The sequence below is a fragment of the Oreochromis aureus genome, linkage group 22 (assembly GCF_013358895.1).
Source record: "Oreochromis aureus strain Israel breed Guangdong linkage group 22, ZZ_aureus, whole genome shotgun sequence".
Taxonomy (NCBI): Eukaryota; Metazoa; Chordata; class Actinopteri; order Cichliformes; family Cichlidae; genus Oreochromis; species Oreochromis aureus.
In genome coordinates, this window is record NC_052962.1 from 41,577,851 (window position 1) to 41,589,480 (window position 11,630).

An 11,630-nucleotide genomic window follows, 5' to 3' on the forward strand; every position below is an offset into this window, starting at 1 on the left:
CATTTTGCACAGCCCACAGTGAAAGCACAGAGCATTCATTTGTCTCTTGTTGTTTTATACAAACATTCTGGCTTGATGTTTAAGATAACCTTTAGAAGATAATCTTTATTAGTTCCACACAGCAGAAAGTGGACAGTACAAAGATACAGTAGCAAAAATTAAGAAAAACACTGGAATAGGATAAGATAATAAGATTAGAATAAAATACTATATAATACGAATAAGATACTATATACAATAGAATAAAATACAACGTTGTCAGAAAAAAAATGGATGAAACCAACGATGTCTTCAGTCCCTCTTACTTTCTCCAGAGATAACATAACATTTGGCCAACTTTTACAAAATAAGAAGGAAGAACTAAGTTAGAATGTTATTTTAATGTACAAATGCAGATTTACAAAAACATCCCTGAGGTTTGAATTTGTTTAAGAAAATAACAAACTATATATAAAATCCTTAAACCTATAGGAAGGAAATAAAGCACAAAAACTCTACAATATTCTTAAGCACGTTCCCACTGAATTGGATAATTGAAACAGAATATATTTACCCTTTGTTGTTTGTTTTTATTTATCTAAAAGGCAGCATTTCATTCAATTTTGCATCTTGGTCTATGTCAATGTCATCATTCATTATCTCTGTTTTATGTGGTTATATTGTTACTGTAATCATTGTTCCTTCTGGCAATTCATTGTATCCATTGAATTTGTGCAGCTCTAGTTGCCATTTTTGTATATGTACTTGAAATAATAAAAAAAATTCTAATAACACAAAACAAAACACTTCCACGTCTAGTTGGTTTGATTGGAGGCGGAGTCAACTGGATCCCCTCTCCCTGCCCAGTTTTCGGTCCACCTCGGCTCGATTCGTGAAGCCTCGGTAATGGAGGCGGGGTTTGTAAGTAAAGAGTCAAAGGTGAGCGCACCGCCCGCCCATGTTACCGTGGTCCACAGATGAAACGCACTCTGTGGAATAAGGTAAGGGAGTGAAGGTGAGACCGGACGTGACATGTACCGAGGCCCGTTGTGAATAAAAGTAGAAGTTCTGCTCTGTCAGAGGAGGTACGAGCCGAGTTGAAGCTGTGAAAACGTCACATTTTGTTTGTAGCGTTTTATTTTCTTCATGTTTCTGATTGGCCGAACCCGACAGCGCGTGCCCGCGGGCTGAGAGGTGAGGGCGCCGGTGTGACTGTGAATGCTACCCCGCTCAGAGACCAAAAAGGACTTAAAGTTAAAAAAATTATATCGCGTTTGGCTGTCAGTGCCAGCTAGCTCATGCTAAGCTAACGCTATGTGTAACATCTGGACGGTCCGTGTTGAAGCGGCTTCCCGCTCTGCTCGGAGTTCCGCTTGTTTGGTTTCTCTGCGTTTCTTTCCGGGCCCTCACGAGCTGCTGCACGTGAACATTAATGACAATTTTACGACAGAAAAAGTTCACAGCTAGCCAGTTGGCTAACAGGTAGCGTAGGCTGCTGAAGCTCAGCGGATGTGACGGACTGTGGGCGGGACCTATGAGCCTGGCGGAGAGAAATGTAAACAGGTAGCATGCACGTTCACCTGCCAGCGTCGGCGTTCTCCGCGGACCCGCGCTGGACCCGGTAAGCTGCCACCTTTGCGGCGGGGGGGCGGATGTCGGGGTTAACCGGCCGCTCCGGAGTACCGGGGTCAGCTGAGGCTGCCACCCGTGTGTGTACGGGCGCAGGTCACCGCTTTTCAGTTGCGTGTTCACGCTGAACTCTTCTCACCTAGCTGAGGAGCATCATGGGAAACAACTTTCCTTCACGTCGATCCTCGGAGTGAAGCAGCCGCCCCCGCCCCCTGGTACAGGTCACCTGACAGCCTCAGAGCTCAGGTGTACAGCAGCGGTCCAGGTGTCTGTCTGCGTTCTCAGCCACACCCCTGCTTCTCTCACGGTCACAGCTGGACCCCACAGCTGGGGTGGAGCTGCTTCCGTTCAAACAGCTGAGGGTGGATGTGCAGTGTTGACCATCAAGTGGAGAGTGTGCAGATATTTGTCAGAGTTTACACCTGACGCTGCACCGTCACTCGGAATCCATCTTTAAATCAGCCTCATGGCTGCACACAGCTCTGAGCTAACCCCACAACGCACGCACGCACGTGTGTTTGCTAACTTGTTCTTCTGTGTTTCCTCCTCAGGTGTGACTGATGTCAGAGGGCCGTGCTGCGTCTCTTCTTCTCTGCTCAGATTTTCTGCAGCCATGGTTGCTCTCAGGTAGACCGGTGTGTTTGTTTTCCGACACCCTTGGCAGGCGGCGGGCAGGTGATCATTCTCTTGTGACAGTCTCCCGGCGGCCATGTTGGAGCGCCTCCTGCTGTCTTAAAGCCACCCAATGCTGAGGTCGAGTTTCTCTCATGACCACGTCCATCTAAGTCGTCTCTCTCCACGTGTTGTCATACGGAATCGTGCTTGTGAAGTCATCAGCTGATCATGGAGGAGTCCAGGGAGGAGGCTGCTGCCATTGCTGACCTGGTGATGAAATGCGGATCAGAGGAGCCGGCTTTCAGCTCACAGACTTTCTCCAAAGAATGCACGTTAACCGTGACACCAGCGCACCTCAGAGCTGACGTCCCCAACACAAGTGGTGGCGCCACTGATAGCCCTGCGCTCGCCAAGCTCCCAATGGAGGAGGAGGAAGAAGCCACACCCACACCTCCAGAATCATCGCCAAGTCTGTCATCTGAAAACATGACTCTAACCATCGCCACCACTACAGAGGAACCCACGGAGGCTGAGGCAGGACCAGGTAGAGGAGGAGACAGGGGTGAGGGGCGGGCCTAAGATGCCCAGAGGATCCTTCATGGTGCTTTTATTGTCTACAGGTCTGGATGTGGAGGAAAGCTCCTCGGTGGCGACGGCGGGTGGCTCAGACGACCAGCTGGAGTCCACGGACTCGGCGTCATTCTCCATCCCCAGCTTGGAGCTGTCGGATGGGGTCGCGACCACAGGAAACTCCCTGGACGTGGAGGACGGCCTGTCGTCGTCGTATTCGGCGCTGGGCGCGGAGGGCTGCTCGCCATCCACCGAGGTCCCAAGTCTGCAGGACGAGGCGGCGCTGGAAGCTGCCGGTGAGGCGTCCATGTTACTGAAACTGTCCGGACTGCACTTCTTCTTCTCTGGGTTTATTTTGAGATGACACTGTTAGTACTCCAAATAAATGTAACTTTGTTTAGCTGAGTGTGACTGCAGTTCTTCCCCTCTCCACAGGGGGTGCTGCTGCTCCTCCTGCTGCGGCACCGGAGCCTGGGCCCTCCATGCCAGCGTATTACCTGGTGAAGTGGATCACCTGGAAGGAGAAGAAGACACCCATCATCACCCAGAGTGAGAACGGACCCTGCCCCCTGCTGGCCATCATGAACACGCTGTTCCTGCGCTGGAAGGTGAGAACGCCATCATTTAAAGGGCGTAGCAGCAGGTGGATGTTCAGCTCCACCCAGCTGCAGCATACAAATCTTAAGACAACAAGCTGCACTACGCAGGTATGCAAACACCTACCTGAGAACCTTCAGGAGGTTAGGGCAGTGTGCTTCCTGTCTGCGTCGTCATGGTAACATAAGAACCTGGAGTTGCGTGTTATGTGTTTCAGCTGCTTCGAAGGGCTGGGCTCAGAGCTCCCAGGTTCCGGTCGGCCTGAGCTCGTCGTTGTCATCGCAATTTGTCCTCCATTTTTATGCAGACCCTCAGACTCGCACCAAAGACCGGGAAAGGTTCAAGTCAGATTTCTGGCAGCTGAAAGGTGGCTTTGGTTCTCAGGGAAGCTGGCCTCATCAGAAGGCATGAGAGAACCGTTTCCTAGTAGTTCAGACCCTTGAAATTGTTTTTACTGCACAAAAGGACGCGAGCGCGATGCTAAAGTGGAACCTGCACCCAGGACAGAAACACAAGTTCAGCTCTGTGCCCACATCTGCATAGAGAGCATGCTAACGCTAAGCTAGTCAGACAACATGCTAACCCTAAGCTAGCCAAGAACAAGAGTGATGCTAAAGCTCAGTGTATGCAGACCAGAGCCTAGCAGCTAGCACCAGAACTTCAACAGGTAACAAACTGTCACATCATCCTGGTGCAACATCTGCGAGGAGCTCATCCTGGTACTGTGACAGCTGGGATGGGACTTAATAAGAATTTAGCGATTCTGATTCAATTATCGATAGAATCTATACTTATTGATCAGATTCGTTATCGAGCCTCAACAAACAAACATGTGGTCCACAGCATGAAATTAATCTGCATTAAGGTCTTTGATGTGCTGCTTAGTGATGACGGTCACCCTCAAAGCAGGGAATCGATAACGAATCTGATCAATAAGTATAGATTCTATTGATAATGGATAGTTCCCATGCGTGCTGTCACAGTACCAGGATCAGCTCCTGGCAGATGTTGGACCAGGCTGATGTGACAGTTGGTCACGTCGCCCCGAAGGCGGCGGCGGCAGCATTAAATCACAAAGCCTTTGAGTTTTCGTTGGAAGGGCGTGTCCGCGGCGCTGCAGTACATGAAGCTCTTATAAGCTGTCTCCCAGACTTCCCCTGCTTGGTGGGGTCTACACCTGGACGCATCTAGAATAGTCAGTAACACTCACGGCGCCCCCTAGTGGCAACAGGAAGTTAACTGTTAGAACCATGTGGTGTACCTGAATCCAGTGCTGTGGGTTCACCTGTGCTCCGCCTGTGGTGGCCGCTGGCCTCAGATGGTTGTGCAGCTAATGAGACACTTTGGATGTCGAACGTGATTTCAGATGTTCCTCTGAGAACCAATCAGAACACTCTAAAATGATGTAACTGTGCAGACGTCTGTGTCGTTGTAAATAGCTTTGGTCTGTTTTTTTAGTGAGGGACCGAAGAGGAGACGTCGGCACTCAGAAACTTGATAAAGTTTATAAATAAACTGACCTGTAACTCTGTGTGTGTACGTGTGCGTGTCTGCGCCACAGGCCAAGCTTCCTGCTCAGACTGAGGTGGTCACCACCGAGGACCTGATGGCTCACCTGGGTAAGAGCAACTGTGGGTAATGTATCAAATGTATCGATGATGAAATTAAACGTGCCGCATAGCATGAACAGGAGGCGGGGCGCTCGCTCGTAAACGCTGTGGCACAGACGTCATTTGCTTCTGATGAGTCAACAACCTTCCTGTGGCGCCCACACCGCAGAGTCAAACGTTCTAGCAGGCTTCTGCCCGCAACACGCCACTGATGGACAGAGCTAACGGCGGCAAGGGCAGTTTACACCTACAAAGGCTCGGTCCCACCCGTGTGGGTGTTGGAATGTCCAACATTTTTTGTAGTTTTGTGTTTAATATTTTATGTTCTCATTCTCCCGGCCTGTCCATAGAAGTGCTCACTGAATTTACATAACGTTAAGTAGATGGTGAGTTCGCTCAACGCACAGCTGTCCAGAATGAAAACCGTCCGTGGGGGGTCACATGGTAAACAGTCTGCAACACGTCGGGTTACACCGGGATTCTCACCTCTGAGTGTTTGAGCTGGTCAGGTCGTGGCAGGCTGTCCTACTGACGATGTTCCTGTGTGTGCGTTGTTCAGGAGAGTGTGTGCTGTCCGTCACTCCCAGACAGAAGACCGACGGCATGGAGCTCAACTTCCAGCAGGTACCAAAGAAACACATGGACATGCTGGTTCTGGATCTCAGCGTCCCATACACGCTTTCAATTAGCACGCCGTTTTGGGGAAGAGACCATAACATGGGCGTGTGTGTTTGCAGAACATGAGCGACGCCATGGCGGTCCTCCCGAAGCTGTCTACGGGGCTGGACGTCAACGTGCGTTTCACCGGCGTCACGGACTTTGAATACACGCCCGAGTGCATCGTGTTCGACCTGCTGGACATCCCGCTGTACCACGGCTGGCTGGTCGACCCTCAGGTGAGTGTGTGTGAGCGTAAACGCAGGACTGTCCAGGTCCTTAACGAGGTTTTAACAGTGCAAGGTTGGCGGTTTGACCTCCAACTCCTCCAGTCTGCTTGTTGAAGTACCCTTGAGAAAGGGATCAAACCACAGAGTTTCTCCCGAACCTGTGTGAGCACTGGATAAAATGCTCTGTATGATGAAGCATGTGATTGGCTCGTCCAGGGGGATTCCCCTGGGTACCGTCAGCTGATTGGCTGATAGAGCTGCAGATTAAGCAAGAACATTTTATTAATGTTCTGACATTAAATTATCAACACAGTAGACAGAAGGATATTAGGCTGTTTAGAAAACAGAATATTTATAGAATGAAAGAAAATGTGAACAAATGAAGGAAAGTATTAACAAACATGATTATTAATAAACTGTCTGAAAAAAGTGTGAAGAAAGTTATGGCCCTAGCTGGGCCTCCTCCTGGAGTTGCCTGTGTGGGCGTGTCCTACCGTCTCTCATGCCTTAGGTGCCACCTTTTCCTTTTGTACAGCTGACTGCTTCTATTAATAACTGAACTAAAAGAGACGGACAAGCCACTATCAACATTTAAAGAAACAAAACTCAAGCGTTGGTCAGTAAACTGAAAAGTAAGTCAAAAAGAGATTAGTGACCAAACACCCTCCTCTCCACCGAGCAGGAGCAAACAATCACAAGATACAGCTCACTAGCTGCAACCACTAACATGGCTCTCTGGCACCAGAGCTCACCTTTCTCTGCCCTTAAATACTTTTAATTGCTGATGTGAGTCAGCTGTACAAAAGGAAAAGGTGGCATCTAAGGCAGGCGAGACGGTAGGACATGCCCAGCTAGGGCCGTAACAGAAGTCATAAAGTTATCCAGTAAGAATGAGGGATGTGCGTAACTAATAGTGAGTGTTGGTCGGTGCCAGACTTACTAGTCGTTTAATCTAGTTGTTAAAATGTTAATTTATTCCTGATGCTGGTAAAATATCATTTTAAATGTTATGCAGCTATCTGCCACCAGATAGTGCATCGTTGGTGACAAACGTCACACATCTGTTAATCTCATCTCTTTGTTAGAATAAGATCATAGTTAAAAACAGCGGTTCTCCGTCAGGAGGACGGGGTCTGCCTTAGGAGAGAGTTCAGTCGTTATGAGGGGTTCAGAGTAGAGCCACTACTCCTCCACATCACAAGGAGGCAGCTAAGGCTGTCGCCTCCTGGGTACGGTGTTCCTGCCAGGTGTGTCATACCGGGAAGAGGCCCTGGCTTGGACGTGGGACGTGCTGGAGAGACTTCATCTCGGCTGGCCTGGGAATGTCTTGACGTGTCCCCGGATAAGCTGGAGGTGGCGTGGAGAGGGACGTCCGTGCTTCCCTGCTGCTGCCCCCACGGCCCATTTTCAGATGAGCTGAAAAAAAATGGCTGCGTGATTTATTGTTTTCTTATTTTAGATTTGAACTTTTACTGAAGTGGTTGTCAAGCGTGCAACATTCATATTGCACAGCACAGTGCGACACACTTTTAGTTTATCGGATGTTAATTTGTCATATTTTAGTAACACGTGAACATCTTCGGTGGTAACATGTTTTCATATCATAGTTGACATCAGTTTAAGTGTTTCTCTCCTTCGTTGTCTGTCTGAAGTATAATGTGTAATGTTGATGATGCTGCACAGTGAAGTGGCATGATTGCAGGTTTTTAATGTCCATGTGGGACTTTTATTTTTTGTCACATGGCGTGATCAGTCAGACTCTCTGTGGCCGCCCACAGGACAGGTGGCAGAGTGATGTAAAATTCCTGATTGTGTGTTTAGAGTCCAGAGATGGTGGCTGCTGTGGGCAAACTGAGCTACAACCAACTGGTGGAGAAAATCATTGACTACAAACACTCTGCAGAAAGCAGTCGAGTCAGTGAAGGTAACATGTTTGTGCACAGTACCCAACATGTACACGATGGCCTGAACATAATAATTCTGCACGTCTGTGCCGGGCAGGTCTGGTGGCGGAGCAGTTTCTGGAGTCCACAGCGACTCAGCTGTCGTATCATGGCCTGTGTGAGCTCAATGCCACGGCCAGAGAGGGCGAGATCTCCGTGTTCTTCAGGAACAACCACTTTAGCACCATGATCAAACACAAGGTGGGGCGGTACACACTGCAGTACCATGACCAGACACAAGGGTGGGGGTGGTAATGCAGCTGTCTCCTCTCTCAGGGGCACTTGTACCTGCTGGTGACGGATCAGGGCTTCCTGCAGGAAGAGTCTGTGGTCTGGGAGTCGCTTCATAACGTCGAGGGGGACGGAAACTTCTGCGACTCCGATTTCCGGCTGTGTCATCCTCCTGAGAGAGCTCCACCCGCCCCCCACCTGCCGGCCAGCGCCCAGGAGCAGCAGCGGCAGATCGACCAGGTGAGCTCACCAGGTGATATCGTTGACACCGAGCACTTTGGCCCGTTAGTGCGTCTCTGATGGGTGTTGTTGTGGGTGTCAGGACTACTTGGTGGCAGTGTCCCTGCAGCAGCAACAGGGCGGGGCCCCAGGGCCCCTCAGTGACCTGGAGTTGGCCCGGCAACTCCAGCAGGAGGAATATCAGCAACAGCAGCAACTCCAGCAACAGGGTTCAGTGCAGCAGGTAAGCTCACCTGGAGACAGGACAGCAGACTGTGGGCAGCACCTCATTTATAGTGTTTTACAAACCCTAACATCACAGCTAACAACTGGATTTTAGCCAAACAGCCACTTCCTGCTGCAGACACAGACAGTAAAGTGGACACTAGATCCTTTAACATGAACTGACTGCTGCAGCGCTACAGTGATCCCCTCACACCGAGGTTTAGCTTCACTGTCCTTATTTTCCTCTGAAGTATCGATCCTGTCACTAGTTAGCTGAGTCTGTTAGCCAACCACATGATGTCACGCTCCGTACTGACAGGAGAGGGCGCCGTTTTTAAAACTTAAGCACTTATTTGTTACATCAGTGTCTGGGAGCAGGTGTCAATGAGCCTTCATGCACATAGTTTCATGTCCACTTTAAAACATCTGAGTCAACATTCAGAAGACGAAGACGAGCATGAAATATTAGAATAAGTAGTTCTCTGACTGCCACTTTAATGTTAGTCATCATGAGGCAAAAAAAAAAAGTTTTTTTCTAAACACTTTTTTATTGATCTCAGTAATGTGATAATAATAACCGTGATATGAGGTGATTACACTGTGTTATTGTTACGGTGTTCCAGGTCAGAGGTCAGGGGGCACAGCAATCCAGGAGAAGAGACAAGGACTCAGACTGTGTCCTCCTGTAGACTCTTCAGTAACGCCGCCATCATCGTCGTCTGTCATGCCGTCGGACTCCTCTGTGTGTCTGCGGTGGGCGGGTGAGGGGTCACGCTCGATGCAAAACCTCCAAGCTTCCCCTTTGTTTCACAGGTCAAAGGTCTTTAGGACGCGCTCTTCGTCTTTATTAACCATCAATAAATATCGGACAACGATGAAGTGATCAGACGGAGCTGTGGCTGAAACAACGACCTATGATTCTGCAGCTGTGTTATTTCGCAGGTCCTCCTCTGTAGGCTTCCTGAAGTTGGCCACTCAGAAGAAAGTCTTAAAGGGGAGGGGCTAAAATGGTTTGTTTCAGGGATGGGATGAGCTAAAGAGGAGTTCGTCTGAACTGTGAGTCATAGAGAGCTGCTCTGGGCCGATGCACAGAACACGTAGTTTTGATTTGTTCCAAGCAGTCACACGGTCCGAAACAAAATGTTTTAGCTCCTCCCCCTTTAACCCCAGTGCTTGTTAACCCTGCCTCCTCCTGTGGCTGCGGTTGAAGTTCCTGAAACAAATGGAAAGATGATTCCTGCCTCTCTCAAACTTGGACAAATTTGACTTCATACAAACCAAACGACTCCAAGCTGCTGGCTCTGTGTAAGGATATGCCCTCTGTGACATCACAAAGATCCCAGAGTAGGATGAAACAAAATGTTAAGAATGGATGTTTCCTCCAAATTATTGAAAGTAAGATGAAATTAAAGAAAAACATCTGAGTGCTGTTGTGCTGTATGTATTACTGTAGGCTCTACCTGATGAGCACCTTCAGGCGACTGTTGTTGTGATTTGGCGCCGTGAAAGTTAAACCATGACTTCGTGTTCCCACGACGAGGACGGAAAAATGAGGGTTTGGCTGTTTGGACCTACTGAAGGAGCCGATGGTGATGTGACACGTCAGACCATTATTAACCTCGAATGTGACGGCTCCGTAATTCTGCTTTAGCTAAAAACGGCGCACCGAAGCCTTTCACTGGTGTTTCCTGGGACCAGTTTGACCAGAACCTCCTAAATATTCAGTCTGAAGTTGCGAAGGAAAAATAAGATCCTGTGATTCTCCGAGTGGTTGTTTGTTTCCCAGCAAATTAAAACGAGGTGATCAAGGCGTCATCGGAAACGGTCGTCACAGTTGTGACATTTGACCAAATTATGACATCAAAGTTTGGATTAAACACGTAAAAAAAATTTTTTAATATCACTGAGTTTTTGTGTTTTTCTTTAAACATTAGCCATGACCGATTTAATCACCAAAAAATTTGGTTTAAAGGAACAAATGTATACGCATGTTGAGTTTCATGTGCCACAGATTAGCTTCTGAGTCACTGACTGGTTTATTTTGTCCTCTTCACTTGCAGTGACTCAGTTTTTTAAACTTGAACTAAAGTCTTAATATAAAACTTTTACCTGTAAATTATTTTGTGGAACTTTTTATTTTCAGCTGGTCAGATTTTTCTGTCTGCCGTCATTCACAAACAACGAGTGGACAGACCACCCCGGCCGTGATGTCGAGGCAGTTTTCTGTATTTTCTCTTAAATCTGCTGTGGAAACAAACCTAAAACTCAGGAGGACGTTTTAGGTGAAAACCTGCTAACTGTTTGTCTCTGAGTTCAGACTTGGTGCAGTTTCTTCTTCAGATCAAAGAATTAAAAACTTAACTAGTTTAACGCCACAAAAGCGTTCCCCTCACGCCTGTCAGGGTTTTAGGCACGGACGGCAAAAAGATGGACGTACCTACTCTGACGCCACCTGCTGGTTAGTGAGATCGTCACTGCAGAACAGCAGTTCACGTAACCTCTTTGAAACGGGGCGAGTCCAGATTTCACAGATTTGTACCTGTGTCATTAATCACCCACACAGAGCCCACACACCTCTATAGGGCCTGAAGTCTTTGCAGCTACAGCTATCGCCATTTGGTGGCCTTCAGATAGAACACAGGCACTTTCTCTCTGGCTTATTTTTTCATACCTGGACGTCACCTCCATGTTTTTACCGTCTGTGTTGTTTTATTTATTAGTTTAGTTTTCTTTGGTGTGACTGTTGGCCCGCCGCTCTGTTCAGGCTTTGTTTAATCTGCCGTCCTGTCAGGTCGTCAATAAAAACTCTGAATTTGACTTCAGTTTCATGGATTTGTTCACAAATGTTAACATGCACATTTTGTTTCTGTTATTCTGGATCACCACAGACAATTTCAAACATTTGAACACCATCGCCGTCACAAATGGTTAGTTAGCAAACCAGCTGGTGTTGTACTATGTCTGAGTGCTACGTCAGGCTAATGCTTTTTCATATTTTAAATTACTTTATAGGAGAGAAACCAGAATGCAGACAAACATTGTTATGGACGCCTGTGACCATAGAAAAATCTGAATTGTGACTTTATTTTTGTTTTTTTTTCTTGCTTTAAAGAGAAGAATCTTTC

The 11,630-nt window shown here is 47.9% G+C and overlaps 1 protein-coding gene across 4 annotated transcripts; it reads left to right on the forward strand.

The window, feature by feature from the left end:
* The first annotated feature begins 877 nt into the window (after positions 1-877).
* Positions 878-11,322, forward strand: mindy1 (MINDY lysine 48 deubiquitinase 1). Of its 4 annotated transcripts, none has more exons than XM_031751976.2 (12): positions 878-980; positions 2,160-2,767; positions 2,844-3,089; positions 3,229-3,401; positions 4,952-5,009; positions 5,560-5,624; positions 5,738-5,896; positions 7,709-7,811; positions 7,889-8,031; positions 8,107-8,301; positions 8,384-8,524; positions 9,129-11,322. In XM_031751976.2, exons 2-12 carry the CDS (start codon positions 2,452-2,454, stop codon positions 9,192-9,194), a joined length of 1,665 nt encoding a protein of 554 aa, XP_031607836.1. In that variant the 5' UTR covers positions 878-980; positions 2,160-2,451; the 3' UTR covers positions 9,195-11,322. The 4 variants fall into 4 exon arrangements, with proteins under 4 accessions (XP_031607836.1, XP_031607838.1, XP_031607835.1 ...); XM_031751978.2 differs by lacking the exon at positions 878-980 and adding an exon at positions 987-1,064; XM_031751975.2 differs by lacking the exon at positions 878-980 and adding an exon at positions 1,008-1,173.
* The last annotated feature ends 308 nt before the right edge of the window (positions 11,323-11,630 follow it).

Coding starts and splice junctions, on each gene's coding strand:
- mindy1 (XM_031751976.2), top strand. CDS start 2,452: ATGGAGGAGTCCAGGGAGGAGGCTGCTGCCATTGCTGACCTGGTGATG. Junction 3,402..4,951: donor CGCTGTTCCTGCGCTGGAAG/GTGAGAACGCCA, acceptor TCTGCGCCACAG/GCCAAGCTTCCTGCTCAGAC. Junction 8,525..9,128: donor AACAGGGTTCAGTGCAGCAG/GTAAGCTCACCT, acceptor ACGGTGTTCCAG/GTCAGAGGTCAGGGGGCACA.